The sequence below is a fragment of the Mastacembelus armatus genome, chromosome 1 (genome assembly GCF_900324485.2).
Source record: "Mastacembelus armatus chromosome 1, fMasArm1.2, whole genome shotgun sequence".
Classification (NCBI taxonomy): Eukaryota; Metazoa; Chordata; class Actinopteri; order Synbranchiformes; family Mastacembelidae; genus Mastacembelus; species Mastacembelus armatus.
The window spans coordinates 10,808,293-10,824,194 of NC_046633.1; the positions used below are offsets into that span (position 1 = coordinate 10,808,293).

General features: G+C 41.6%; 1 protein-coding gene across 3 annotated transcripts in view; it reads right to left on the reverse strand.

Annotated features, from left to right (window-relative positions):
* The window catches only part of klhl5 (kelch-like family member 5), a 52,744-nt gene that overhangs the window by 12,443 nt on the left and 24,399 nt on the right, over positions 1 to 15,902 (reverse strand). For 2 of the 3 annotated variants that reach the window (XM_026304114.2, XM_026304113.2), the window contains exons 2-4: positions 5,974 to 6,162; positions 1,561 to 1,697; positions 489 to 685 (exon numbers count right to left, since the gene is read on the reverse strand). In XM_026304114.2, coding sequence (XP_026159899.1) covers positions 489 to 685; positions 1,561 to 1,697; positions 5,974 to 6,122 — 483 coding nt within the window. In that variant the 5' untranslated portion in view covers positions 6,123 to 6,162. Of the gene's footprint in view, positions 1 to 488; positions 686 to 1,560; positions 1,698 to 5,973; positions 6,163 to 9,793; positions 11,057 to 15,902 lie in introns of those variants that run through there. The other variant, XM_026304112.2, reaches the window with a different exon arrangement.

Sequence of the window (15,902 nt, forward strand, 5' to 3'; positions counted from 1 at the left end):
GACATAATTACCCCAGATTAAAGTTTAGCGCTAATCCACTTAGAGAAAGAGGGGAACAGTGACGCTGACAGAGGCAGACACACAGAGGGAGGCTGCGTGAAGAAAAAAAGCATGTAAAGACAGTAGAGAATAAAAACAGAAAAAGAATAATCAAGTCGATGAAGGAGCTGTTTCACTGTCACTATAGCAACCATGTGCTGAAAACTGCCATTGTGCCTATAATGAGTTGTGAATGTGGAACCAATTTGTTGCTAAGAATAACATCAAGACTGGAAAATGACCAGAGTGAAACTAGGGAGTAAAGAATAGAGGCAGAAATGGATGGAAACCTGTTTAGTGTAATTACTGTAGATTTTGCTATTAAAACCAAAACATGAATCTACATAATTATTTTCAGATCTGGTTCCCCTATGCAGTCATTTCATTTGTTTTCTTGTGGTGTATCAACAATTGCTAGAGGTATTATTCCGAACTGGCCATGCACTCACCATGGTGTAGGCGTGAGCGGCCCTCTGAAGGTCACGACAGCCCTGAGCATCAGCGTAGGAGCGAATGCCCAGACAGTTGGAGGGGTGAAGCTGCTTCATGAGGAAGGAGCAGCAGGCCTGAACCACGGACGACAACTGCAAAAGACAAGAGGCTGACAGCAAAGACTCAATGGTATCCTCCCTCAACTCGAGACGGCCTGGACAGAGCAGAGAGAAAGACAAGACGAGAAGAATGGCACACAAAGAAAAACAAGATATCACAAAAGGACTGCGGATTACAATGTGTCTAAGATGCATTATTTAAGAAATCTTCAGAGCAATACCATCTCAACTTAAGTAAGTGGTATTTCAGCTGCCCAATCTGCAGTTTGTGTACAGTGCCCAAACCGTCACCTGAGCTGACACAAATGTGCATGGTACATATATACACTGTTGGGTTAAGGGGGTTTGTTATGTTTAAAAAGTGTCTTTTATAGGACAACAACATTGTTTTAACAAATCCAATGGAAATGCCAAAATCAATAATGTATTCAGTCTCTAAAGACTTCACTCTCCCTATTCTATCTCACACCAAAGCCAATTTGTTCCTAATGAAGACATTAATCTTATTAAATGGATTACAAATATATACTTTCATTTATTGAAAAAACTATGTAAGTCACGTGGATATTTCTACCATGAATTAATACATATTTGGTGACCGGTGTATATGGACTCAGTTACAGTTCTACAGGGCCTATGTTGAGGGTTATGAAGGAACACTGTATTAAGTGTTTCTAAATTGCAATGGTGATATATGGGACAGAGGAATAAGCTGAATTAAGCTGGGCTTAACAATTCAATGGTGGCTTTTGTCTTTTCTTGACACTGTCAATTAGAATCATCTATGTTTTTGTATATACAAAATCTTGTAAAGTAACAAGTATGCATCTCAGTCGACTTATTGTGACTTCTGAAATACAATATGTCAAACAGCACTGATAGATCACCTAAATTTGATCATGTGATTGGTTCCTGAGAAAGAGTGCAGCCTCAAAGTAATAGTTTTCTAATGAGGCATGTGTATATGTACCTGTGTATGCATACTGAACCAGGACCCACAATGCATCAGGGTCTACTCCCTCCATCTTCACTTCATCTTGCTTGGCCTCTAGCACGTCACTGGTGAACATGGCCGCAAAATAGTCTGAGACGGATGAGAGGACCAGCCTGTGAGAGCAGAGTGTTGGGCGTCAGTCAGAGGGAGGGGATGGCTCCAATGAAAGAACAGAATACTTTGACCTTGGTGACAGGACAAGTCTGGGCTGACAGGGAAAACCCATAGAATACACATAGAAAGAGCAGCCTGAACAATGACACAACCAGATAACACACAATAATATCAACCAGTAAATATATTACAAAAAAGATACACATGCGAGGCACATTCACCGTGCACCCTTAGATCTTAGAGCTTATGAGGTGGGAGTGCAGTATGATGAGAATGTTGCGGGATGGAAAATATAGCAAACACTTTTGAAATGCTTTCAACATAGCAAATGTTTGAAGTAAATGCTGTTAGATTAACATAAAGGCTGCTAAAGGTAAAACATGCAAAAACGTGAAAAAGACTGGATGAATTTTGTAATGTTTCTCCCTTACATTCGACCATATAGTATCAACAAGCATGCAAAAAAACTAACTAAATAGGACGTGATTATTTCAGCAGCAGAGGGAATAACGTTCTTTGTGTATGCACTCAATGACAGCCTGTTAGTGAATGTAATATTAAAATCACCTGGCTTTCTTTAAAGTAATAAATTCCCTCAGAATGAGATTCACCATGTATATCCCTTTCTCTGAAGAGATTTCCTTTGAGGCAAAATGAAACTGTGCAAACAAAATGATGAAAATCTGGCATGGGCCTCAGGCATCTCCAGATGTTTGTACATACTGAGCACATTGAGGATAAAGAGCTTGCTGTCCTCAAACATTAAACCCTATAATATTCAATCTGTGGTGTATTGGATCAGGTTTTTCAAAATGTAACACAGATATTCAAAACTTGATTTAAAGGAGATAGACCTGCCTGACCTTTTTGCCTGGTTATCCCCTTTTTCATCCAGATCACTTTTTAATTTCTTTAGTTACCCATATTATTTATAAATACCACAGTATTTTTTCATAGGATTTATAGAAGTCTCCACAAACTACTACAATACAAAAAAAAAAAACACACACGCAACCCCAGCCACACCAAGCCCTGGTGTCCTGGCACTATAAAAGAAATGCCAATCCATCGAGTCACAAAGGAGATTATTCACTTTGCATGTGTCAATCACAGCAGCTGAACTCATGGAGGAGGGATAAAGAGACAGAGACAGAGGGACATGCTTAATGTAAGGTTAATGTAAAATTTACAGGCATGAAAAAAAAAAATCTATGGAGCAATGGAGAATAAGGCAGAGGAAAGACAGACGGGTATTATGTTAAGACAGTTAATTAACTCACCACCACAACTATCAATTTCCTTTTCATGTCACCACGAAGTTAATCACATGCACAAACACAATGGCATTTGAAAAGAACCAGGATGTCACTGTTATGTTTTTTAAACTCTTGTTTCTTGAAGAAGTCTTTGAAACGACATGGTGGCTGAGACCATGATTAGGAAAACTGATCATAATCAAGCTCATATTAAAGCCCTGTCTGAGTCTCATATTGAGAGATTTCTACATGCTGATGTTTGCTTTCACTGTTGCATGTCCTTTTTGACTTCATCATCAATATACTTCAATTTGTGTGTTTGTGCACTGAATGTGTAAATGTTATATGTATAATCTCATTAGTGTGTGACACTGGGACATTGACACAGCCTGCAGCACGGATGAGCAGAGTGTGTGTATGTGTGCTTTAGAGACAAAGATGTCACAATTCACTATACTCAGCAAGTTGTTCTGCCAGTTGACTCGACTAAGAATCAGGTATCATTTTCTTATCTCTCTCTCTCGCTCTTTCTCGCTCTCTTTCTCTCGTTTGATTACATTCTTCATGAGAACTTCCCACTACATACCAAACCCCATCTCTTACCTTAAACCTTAAACCAATGATTTACATACTGGCCCCAGCATATATCACATCATAAGTGTGTAAACAGGTTTTGGTCCCACAATGTGTGTAATATCAGGTATACACACACATATACATAGACATAGCATTTCTACTTCTTAATTTTTCATGTGGGTCTCTGTGTGCCTTGCTGAGAGACACAGTCTATATACAGCAGCTGGTTATTTACACACAAACAGTGCGCTGAAGACAGAGACATGGCAGGCAGTGTGTCACACTATAATGGAAAGAGCAGAGAGTAGACAAAATGCCAGAGAGACGAGAGCAGGAAACACACATTTTGGACTCAGGATGTGCTGTTTCATACAGAAAAAGAGATAAGGGAAAAACAACAGGAGGGGTGGTGAGACAGACTTACTCAAATACTGTGAATTTTCCCTACACATACTCAAAAACAGAAGTACAGTATAGGTACATACAATATTTTAGTCATGGTACAGTTATTAAATGGATTGCCAGAGGATGCATCCTAATTACTCTGGTGCAAAATGGTGCTAATTACTTTGGCCATGAGGCTGACATTTGTAGTTCTGATGAAATGTCTCAACCCCTACTGGACGGATTAGCATTTTGGTAGCAAAATGGGACAACTGGATACAGACATCTATGTCCTCTTGAGTAGAAATATTAGTCATTTTAGTGAACTCTTCATCAAATTTCTATTTTGCTCAATACTTTGGTTTAGAAATATGATGTGATTCCAATCTACCTCAGCTATGCTGATTATGGCTGAAATGAAAGATAATCCATTTTTTTCTGTATATGCAAAATATTTTCTTGGTTAATTGATTTTCCATTTTGTCTTTGAAATGTCTTTCCCAGTTTCCCAGAGCTCAGGGTGATGTCTCCAAACATCTTGTTTGACAGTCCAAAACCAAGATATTCCAAGTATTCCAGAAACAAAAAAGTACAATTGTCTTACACATACAAAAAAATCTCTGTTTTGTTCAAAATGCTTTGCTTGCAACAAACTCCACAAGAAATAAGCAGCTATATCCAGTACAAGTGGCCTATTCAGCAAATATGGTGCACTTGTTTGTGTGTACATGTAAGAGAAAGAGGCAGAGAAAGAGGGGTGTATGTTTTGTTCTCAGAAAAGCACTTTTATCCTACACATACAATAAATCAATTGCAAACAAAACAAAACCGCCTTCAAACAAAGATGTCTTACTCCCACCCTCCACACAGATACACACACTCAACACACACACATAACTTCAGACACCAACACATTCACATTCACACACACCATTAGGATCCTCACACTGCAGGGCTTTTTGTTTGTCACCATCTGTGCCTTGAGGACTAAATCAAATGAGGCAGAAGGGGAAGGCAGTGGGAGAAAAGGAGTCTTTCTCCTGGTGGAGGGCCACTCTTCTGTCTCATCCTTGTGCAGATGGACCCTGCGGCTGCACCAGTGGCCACATGCCCAGAGAGCAACAGTGAGTTGCAGGGGCTATGAGGTGGATGACAAGCACGTGTGGTTGTGTGTATGTGTGTTTGATGCATGATTCAGAGGCTCAAGTTGACTCAGTGTGATATGCAGAGACTACAAAAATAAAAGGGTACTTTTATTAGCATGACTGTGGTTCTGCTGTGTGTGTAAATGATTTTTTTTTCCAAAAAAGAATTCTGTGTATCCAGTGTGGCTCACCCTTTTACTGTGTTCACATATTCCAGTGAATGTGTCATTACTTTACAGAAGCATTGAGGCTTATGCTTTTGAATGTGTGTACATTGTAAAGGTTTGATGTATACGGTCAATTTATGGCTGCAACAATTTGTTTCAACATTGATTCATTTATTGATTATTTTTATTAAATGTCAAGTCGCATGTTTATTCCAACCAACAGTTCAAAATGCAAAGATTTAAAATATTCAATGATATGCGTCAGATAGAGGCATTAAATGGTCATATTCAAGAAGCTGAAATCAGCATATGTGTGGCATTTCTGCCTAACACGTGACAAAAACAAGTAATTGAGTATTAAAACAGCTGCAGATTTATTTTGAGTTGATTGACTGATTGATTAATTCCATGTGTATGTTTGCCTCTGTTGCTATCTAATATATAGATATATAATTTAACTTCTTATCATCACTCAATCTGTCATCAGATTATTTTCTTGATTCAATGGTGTTAGATGGTTGGTAAATAAAATGTCTGAAAAATGTCTACATGAACTTCCTAAAGTTAAAGGTGAGCATAAAAACAGAAAATATTCACATATGAGGAGCTAAATATTTATGTATTTCTTTTCAGGAAATGATCGATTGTTGCCAATTATTTGTCTGTTGATCTACTAATCAATTAATCCACCAATTGCTGCAGCTCTATAATCAGTGTGCAGCACTTTTTGTTACTCTTGGCACTCACCTGTGTGCAGGTATCCGCCTGTCTCCAGCCACCAGTATGACATCACACAGCTGTCGAGTCCTAAGGTAACCCTCCATCTTGCGGAAGGTGACGTCGGCATGGGACAGGGCGGTGAACATACACTCCTCTGGACGTGCACATGGCTCCATGGACACGCATGAGGACAGTGTGGCGCTGCTGTTAGACGTCCTGTCCCATACAGACACAAGCACCCACACACACACACACACACCAGGACAAAGACACAAAGAGAATGAGACAGAAGCTTAGAGTGCATGTGTTAATGCTGATTGTCTTGTGTTCAAGATGAAGAAACAGATGTGGAACACCAGCTGCTCTCTCTCTTGCATGTTCCATCTTTTCCTTTGTACCTTTCCCTTACATGTATTCTCTCTTTCCATTATTTTTAAACAAGGTTACACTATGTCGCCAGAAGCAGACAAAAGCTTTTTAATGGTCCAATTACAAGGAGTAAATGCCCAGATAAGTTTGTCCCACTTAAAAGAGAAGCTGCCAGTTTAACAGCTGTGGGAGCTGAGCCCATAGGATATTCTGTAATTTACTCTACTCCCCAATGGCAACCGGATTCCATGTATCTATACCAACAATGGGAAATGAAGCAGGGTTTGGGGCCAGGATGGCTTCAGTGTTCGTTACTCACCCGTGCTGAAGCCCAGAGCTGCTTTGTCTTATTCTTCCAGTCAGGATTGATGAGGTGTGTGCATGTGTGTTTGTCAAAGATAAGCACCACCATATAGCTGCCCTGTGAATCATCAGCCATCATGGCTCCCAAACCAGCATTTAATTTATGGGAGCCAGAGCTGTACTTCCATTTTTAATTTAACAGCAGAAATGGCAGGACGGACCCTACAGCACAAAGAAATCCACTTCAAATAAAATATAATACGAATTACCGTTAAAGTACGTCTCTGTACTTTTTGTATTCAAGGCCGAGGCAAAATCAAACTGTCCTAAACTGCAATTTCCCACATGCACATTCTGACCAGAATAAACAGAAAGAAAGCAAGACAGAAACACCAAGAATGGGATTACAAAATGTGGCTTGTCTACATGAAATGCTATTGAATCTTTAGTGTGTCCTCTTTGCTACTGGTGTTCAGATGCATCTGGAAACTTAACAAATCTTTAATTTTGACACCAGTTTCAGTCTCTAAAATATTAATAGTTGTTTATTTTCTTCTATCACAGTAAACTGAATAGCTTTAGGTTTTGAACTGTTACTTGAACAAAACAATAGATTTAAATGTCAACTTAGGCACCAGAAAATGACAATAGTCATCCATATTTCACCATTTTATGACATTTCATAGAATAAACAACTATTTTAATTAAAAATCTGAAAACTAATTAATGATGAAAACAGCTGCAGTGCTATGATGATTTTGGGGCTTGACTCGCACATATTCAGGTGCATGATACTGTCGTGTGTGTGCTGATGCTGATGTGCTATGCAGGAGTCATCTCCCCTCTGCTTCTGTCATCTACTCCTTTACATCTGTCTACCATCCTCACATTTATATCTTCGACTAATCTCCTCCATCACTCACTTCATTCTACCTCATCCCATCGCCCAAACATCCATCTTTGCCTCAGTTTTCTCATTTCCCTACCCTATTCTAAGTCTCCGAGCAGGCTTTTTGGCTAGCTTTCCTGTCATCTTCTGTTTGTGTGTGCATGTGTGTACATAGACGAATGGTGTGGCTAAATACTGCCAAAGGAGACGGCTTTGAAGTGGGGGAACGCTGCCTTCCAGTCCCCTTAATTGAGCCTGGCAGGCACTCAACATGGACAGAGAGGGAGACACAGAAAGAGGGAGAGAGAGATAGAGAGGAAACAGAGAGAGAGCGAGAGGGGGAGAGAGAAAAGAGAGTCTGTCTACGGTGAATCAACACCATGTGGCCAGATTCTTTTTTTTTTTTTTTAAAAAGCCCTGCACCAGGCAAGGACACTCACACAACTGTCACTCAGTGTCTCTCTCCCTTTCCTGCCTCTCGCTCTAACATGCACACACCCTTGTGATTAAATATCTAGCCTGATTTGTGAACAGCTAATGCAAATGAAACTTACTTTTGTAAGCTGATATAGAGTATGTTACGATTGCACAGCCACAGTTTCAGGCTACACCCTTTGTGACACATACAAACGCTTTTGTTTCCCAACACATTAGCAGGCAAAAAAGAGAGGCCAGATGAGTTGACAAGATGAACATAGGAAACAAGAGACAGAAAGAGGTTGAGTGCAGTAGGCAGACCAGGATTTAACAGAGGAAAGCTGAGTGGGGTGAGAAAGTGGAAAGGAGAGGGGGTGAGCGAAAGCACAGTTGAGCTTCAGCCACTCTGGGATTCTGTATGCATCCCTTCCCCGTGAGCCCATTTGGGATTCTGCCACCCGTGTTCTTGGAATATCATACTGTACACAGCAGCTCTCAGAGGATGAATAGCATACAGAAAATCATACACATGTAAAACATACACACACACAGAGCTGCACACACATATGCTGCAGAAACTAATCTCTATGTTGGTATGGCAACCATAACATGTGCAAGAACATGGCTATATCCATGCATATGTACAGTACATATGTCAATCAAAGTTCAGGCTCACATAATTTCTCCTGTGCCTACATGCTAAGGAGGCTCTTGCGTGTGTACGTGTGTGTTAATTGTAAGCAAAATCAATTCCCTATTTTATCACTGAAAATTTGACATCAAGCCTTGCATGACAATAGACATTTTTTAAACCACTCCCTCTCTCAGAAACATACACATTTGCAGTGAAAATAAACGGGGCTTCACACTATCGATTTAAAAAAATACATCTGCGTGTGATCCCACTGAAAACTGTTTTAAAGTGGGAGTGTTTGTGCATGTCTTATGAATCTTTTATACTTCCTAATGTGTGTCTTGGGAACACCCTATGATAGGAGGCTTTCAGATACATCATTATGCTAGTATAGTAAACACACACAAAGCCACATGCACATGCGCACACACACACACACACACACGCAGTCTGTTTCTGCCTTTACTTCATCACATTTACTGCTGCATCATAATAAAAACATAAACCAGTGAGCCTGTGCAGATGTGCTAAAGAGGAGTTATAATGCCATAATTGCTCTGTTTTGCTGTCTCCATGGCAACTATTAATTAAATGCTTTTTCACACCACTATATGCCTGAATGGTAATACACACTATCATGCACGTGTGGACACATACATTAAAAGCATAAGAATCAGTCACTGAAAACAAAACTATAAATGTCAAGTGCTGTCTGCAGCATCATGTGAAGTCATATTGTTTATTTGGCTCTGAAAATCCCAAAGCCACAAGTGTGTACATTTCTGTTTCTGCGTGTGTGTGTGTGGGTGTGTGTGTGTATTTTCTAACAGACTGGTTGGTGAAACCTCATTAGGAGGTTGAGAGGAGAAATCAGCGGACCACATGCTGTCCCAAAGGTACTAAGCCATCATTTTCTCTCTCCCTCTTCCTCTTTCTATATTTATATTATGATGCCCCCATTAATGCATGGAGTCTAGTATGAACCAATGCTTGCTTGGTAAAGCCTCCATTCACATTTTTCTGTAGTCTGTAGGTCCTCTTGTAAATTTGACACAGTAAAATGATTCATTATTACTAAGTTCTTCACTTGCCCAAACTTTTTGGATGTGTGTTGTACCGTGACTTTCACAAACCGATTTGTAAGTGACTTAATTTTACTGTCAAATTTTCCTACAAGTTTTATCAAAAGGTCTGGAAGCCGACAGTAAACCACCAAAGAAAAATCCACCTCCTACCTGCAGGAGCTGGAGTCGGTTTCCGGGTGGTTGATGATCTCCTCAGCACCCGCCGCTACCGCCGCCGCCGCCGCCGGCTCCTCCTCGACCCCGACAGGAGCGGAGGGCTCGCGTACCAGCTGGGGCACCGGGGCCTCTCCGGGTGGTTCCATGTTCGTAGTCGGGCGAGAGCGACGATGAAGCGGCGGGGAAACCCACGACAGCGCCGCGGCAGAGCTCCGACACTCCGGTTGGCTGAAGGAGCGGGGGCAAGAGCTCCCCGTCGCTCCAACTGCCGCTCCTCCCGGACCGCTCCGACTCCCCGCCGGATCAGCAAACTTTCTGTTGCTGCCGCCGCCGTTACACAGGTTAGACCCAGCACTGCCGCTGGCCACCAAACCGCTGTGACCACCGGCGCTGAGGTTCCCGCTGGCTGAAGTGGAGTTGCTGCAGCCGCTAACTGAGGGTCCTTCTCCCGAGCTGCCGCCCGTTCTCCTCCCGGCAAAGTATTCTCCTAGCGGCGGGGAGTGAGGCGGAGGTACCGCGGGGTGACCGAACCACCGCCATCGGATCCTGAGGATCTGCTTCACATCGAACTCCTTCCGCGAGGAAGAGCCCGAACCGCTACTCGACATTCCAGGGCTCGACACGAGGAAATGGCGGGGGAGAGCCCGTGCGCTCTGCCGTTAAAGCTGCACGCTGAACTGTACGCGCGTCTCTCCTGGCAACCGCACGCCCGTTAACCGCGACCGGGGGTAGTGAGCGGAATATAGCGGAGCATAGAAACACAGAGAGAGAAAGAAAGAAAGAGAGAGAGAGAGAGAGAGGAGGGAGGCAGGACTACACGGAGTTTTAACGTCATGCTCAAACCAAACCACAAACATCTGCCACAAGGACAAATTAATTTCACATTTCTGCCAAATAATGTATTGCAGACTGCAGGCATTTGGCAGCACAGAGGAGTGATCATTATTGTTTTTATCATTGTATTTATTAGGCCACATAATCAATAGGTTGGCCCGAATAGTAAATGTACCCCACCAGTCAATGTGGCAACAGCCTGGAGCAAGAGATTCCTCTTTCTCCAACAGTCTGCGTTTGTGTGTGTGTGTGTGTGTGTGAGAGAGAGAGCTAGGGAGGATGGTGTTTGCATTTAAAATCATTGATTAGTAGATTCACAGAAAATTAATTACCAGTTATAGCTGCAACCAAGGATGGATTATCAACAGAGCAAGAGCCCAGATGCCCATAAATCCCCAGGTCCATGATGTGTCCGAGCTTTTTGTAATGTGATTACTTCAACCACTAAAGCACAACATCCCATGCATTATTGTGTAATCTGTTAGTCTTGATTATTTTCATAAAATCACTAAAACTCAGGGATGAGGATGAAACTATGAGAGCTGGTTGGTTTCTGAGTGTCTGTGCAAAATATCCATCCATCCATCCATCTTCTATACCCGCTTTTTCCTGAAAGCGCGTGAAACACAGGGGTACACCCTGGACAGGTCACCAGTCCATCGCAGGGCCACATAGAGACACACAAAGACAGACAACCCCACACACTCACACTCACTCCTATGGGCAATTTAGAGTCACCAATCAACCTGACATACATGTTTTTGGACTGTGGGAGGAAACCAGAGTACCTGGAGAAAACCCACACAAGCACAGGGAGAACATGCAAACTCCACAGAGAAAGGTCCCTGGTTGTGCAAAATATCATAAGCCTGAAATCTATAGTATGGTGTTGTGTACGGTAGTCTACTTGATGGGAGCATAGCAGAAACAGAGACCCATCAGTTCATTGCTGCACCTAACAATTTTCATTGTTGAATAATCTGCCAATCCATTTGTTAATAAATTATCTGTTTGGTTTCTAAAATGTTGAAAATGGTGTCAAATGCCTGTCACACTTTCTAAAATCTGAGGTGGCATCACCATGTTGCTCGTTTTCTCCCACCACAGCTAAAAACAGCATCAAAACCAATCTACTACCATATAAACAAAGCAATGGAGCAAATTCTCACCATTTTTTAAGGAAAAATACTTAATGATTTATAAAATCTTTTTCTGTCAGGCAACTAATCGATTATTTGATTGTTTCACCTTTTTTGCAAGTAATTTCAACCATGACTTAAATGTTTAACTACTTTTCAAGTAAACACACTGATCTCTCTATGGTTTCAGCTTCTCTAATGTGAGAATTTGCTGTTTTTTTTCATTTTCAACTTGGGTTTTAGGTTGCTGCTCTGACAAAACCAAACATTTGAAGATACAACTTTAAATTAATTCATTTAAAATTTAATTATTTTTCAGACATAAATTACAAAGTAAACCATTAAAATAATTAGGTCTGTAGTTATAGTTGTGTTAGGCATGAAGCAGATGATTTCAGTGTAAAACCTCTAATGAATGATCAATGCAATACAATGACATCCTAAAAGATTAAAAACACTTGTGTGTGTCTGTGTGTCATTTGTGCTAACATGAGTGAACACTGAGGGTTGTAAGGCTGCAGCAATCATTACATGTCCAACAGTGAGTCTGAAATTGTAATGAGGTGATGAACACGTCCGCTTTTTCATCTTCATTTCCACCTTGTAGGCTGTTCTTGTTCAGTCTCTCTTCCCAGCATTTCTTTCCCTAAGTCTCTGTTTTATTGCCTCCAAACAATCACACTTTGTTTACCTGCCTGGCTGGAACAAGGAGACTGCACATTTGTTTTTAGAATCACCACAGTGAGGGACCTGAGTGTCCTTGAAAATAAAATTTCAGCTGTGCCCCTCGCACCCTTGTATACACTCTTACACCACCTACTCATTCTCCTTTCCACTATTTTATTCCTCTTTATCTTCACAAACCATTGGTCTTCCCCACATTACTACACTTCTTTCACATCTACATGTCCTGTTTCCTCTATCTGCAATGCAGTAGCTATTCATAGGCAGCAATCATCAGCAAGAGCCGGTCCTGTGGGAACCATCTTATCCAGATGACTGGGGAACTCAGCAAACCCACAGTAGACCTTCTGCAGTAACCCCAAGATGACCACAGGATGTGCTGGAGCCCCAGAGCCGGAACATAGTGTATTCTGGATGGAGGCCCACCAACAGGAGGAGAGGGATGCTTTAGGAGCCCCACTCTAGCGAAAATCAATAAGTCAAACAGCCGAGGTCAGTTTGTGAATTACACAGACGGGAGATGTGTTACTCATAAATTGGCTCTGTAGACCAGCAGTCAGGCCCAGAGAGTAATTTTTTCCATGAATAAACGACTGAACGGAGCAGATGAATACAGCTGATTTAGGTTTTACTGCTTTTGTTTGCCAGATTCTGAGAAACTGGGTTTTTCTTCAGCTTCAAAATGTACTGACGACTAAGTGCAGGACCACCCTGCTGCTCTATCTGATCAATACAACAAAGTCAATGCATACACACACACACATACACATACACATATACATACACACACACACACACACACACACACACATATACACTGCAAGGAGGCATGAAAACAAGCAGCAGATTCATTAAGGCAAAGAAACAAGGGAGTAAGCAAAGGACTCAAGAACAAGATTTCATGGTAAACCAAATTAGTTTTTTTTCCCATTAAACTCAATTAAAATGAAAAACATGCTGGTGGTAATATACTGCCTGATGGTATTATGAAGTATGACTGTATCTGATATGCTTTTCATAACATCATTGCAGCTGTTCTGTTTGCATGTCTCCTTTCTTTGCATCCCTTGAGGGTGACCTTATCTATAGAAAGCATAGATGTTTTGCATCTGGGCTAATTACGTAAATAAGTGTTCCCCACTTTCTGTTTGCCTTATGTCCTCAATTTAAATCACTGTCTACTAACAAACACTAAGAAAAGAATTCATGTTACCCCCCCCATCCATTGTCTTTACATTGGCCATCATTTTATTACAGAATCGATTTTACTCATTACTTTTAAAGCACCTTGTGGCATGGCCCCAGACTATATCTCTGAATTACTGGCTGTATCAGCCTGTATGCAGTCTGAGGTCCTCAGGCAGGCACTTGTTGGCGGTCAAGATATTAGACTAAAATGGAAGAGCGCTCTTATTGTTTAAAACTAAGGAACTTGTTCTCGCTAAATAGCTTGTGTTCGCTTCTGAAACCACATTTTTATTTTCGCTAAATTGTTGAGAGATTTGTTATCAGATGTATTTTTATTGTAACGACTGGTATATGTACTGTATACAGGTTGGTTTATGTGGGAAATATGTATGTGACATATGTTTGACACATGCTACATACAACTACAGTATCCTTGGATTATGTGGAAAGGGAATAGATGTTACATGGGCTCATGAATCTAAAAGCCCTTTAATAAAAGGGTTCTCTGGATAACCCCATAATCCTGCCTTTTAAATTTCCACCCTGAAAAGTCCTTCCTCCTATAGAGTGCTGCACACAGCTCTAACAAAACTAAAGACCCAGAAAGAAAACTAATGCATTTCTGCAACACTCACTAGGAAAAGCCATCCTGTTACTGGGGGAGTGGGGCTCTGTGGGGGAATGAAGCTGAGGAATGAAGGGCTCTAGACTCCTTTGGTTGGATCCAATCACTGGTCACTTGGCAGGCGACTTCTTGAGCCGCCTGCTGTTATTGGTCTCCTGGCTGTGGTAGTCCAAGGATATCACTCAAAACTTTTTGGAACCACTTTATGACTGTACAGCACTTTGGATGCACACACATAAACACAGGCACACACCCAAGAAAATGACACCTCATGAAATGTCATTTACACACACTTCGCACTTTGTTATCATCTTGTTTATGTGCATTCACACATGCATGAACACATATACACACAAGCAAATACAGCATGCAGTCTCATTTATGCACACTTTGTATTCTCTAAGTATTCAAGTGCACACGCACACACAAATACAAATACAGGGCAAATAAAAACAGGTAGCAGTCATCTGGGGAGAGCTGTTGTAAAAGATTTTATGGGGCCAGAAAGTGAAACATTATCTGTCTGGCCTGGCTGTGATGATCAGCTCATCTCTTCTGACTGATGTTCATCCTGCAACGGCTTTCTTCCAATCGCTCTTTTCCTCTCCCTGTCCTGATCTCTGTCTTCTTTTTCCTTCTAACACTGTGCTCAGCTTCAAAAACCTCCTCTTTCCCCCTTTCCGTCCAACCCACACTCTCTGCTATTCTCCCCAGTCTCCTTCCCAACCTCAATTTCCTGCTCCCCATCCTTGCTATTATGCTGCGGTGCACAAGGGAACGTGTGTGTGTGTGTGTGTGTGTGTGTGTGTGTGTGTGTGTGTGTGTGTGTGTGTGTGTAATAGTGGGACTGTGGCAATGATTCCCTGAGGTGGAGACCTGCAGGAATGATGCTGCAGGAGTCATTGTTCTATGCAGGCTCACAGGCATACATACATCATGACTTGTGTATTGTGTTACTTGTGTAACACCCACATATGCCCACACACATACTGTACAACTACACACACTGAATAATATAAACTATACACCTACTGTACGTTGTGCATGCATATATATAAAAATACAAGGGCACTCTTTTATTCAAGTAACAACCCCTAGATCAAACACAGACAAACACTCACACACACTCACACACACTCACACACACTCACTTGCTGCCTGTTTCCGTTGTGTAATCAGAGTGCTGGTTGGTACTGTAGCTGCAGGCGAGTCTGTCCTTGAGACTGAGAGCAGGCTCAGACTGGCCAAGCAAATAATTACCTCTTCACATTGACATGCCAGCTCCTCCCAACACATGAAGGAGGAAGCCTGTGTTTGTGTGTGTGATTGTAATGAAGTTGAACTGGAGACAAAATATTCCAAATTATTGAAGATTATATTAATTTAACACTGGCAAGAAGACCAAAGGTCGAGCTTTCTTTAACTGAGTGTTTAATTGTGAACTCTTGTGCTTTGGGGGCAGTCGTGGCCTAATGGATAGAGAGTCGGGCTTGTAACCCGAAAGTTGGTTCGAGTCTCAGGAATGAATAGCCAGCGCTCTCTCCACCTTCACCTACCATGACTGAGGTGAGACCCTTGAGCAAGGCACCGAACCCCAACTGCTCCCCGGGCGCTGCAGCAATGGCTGCCGGGT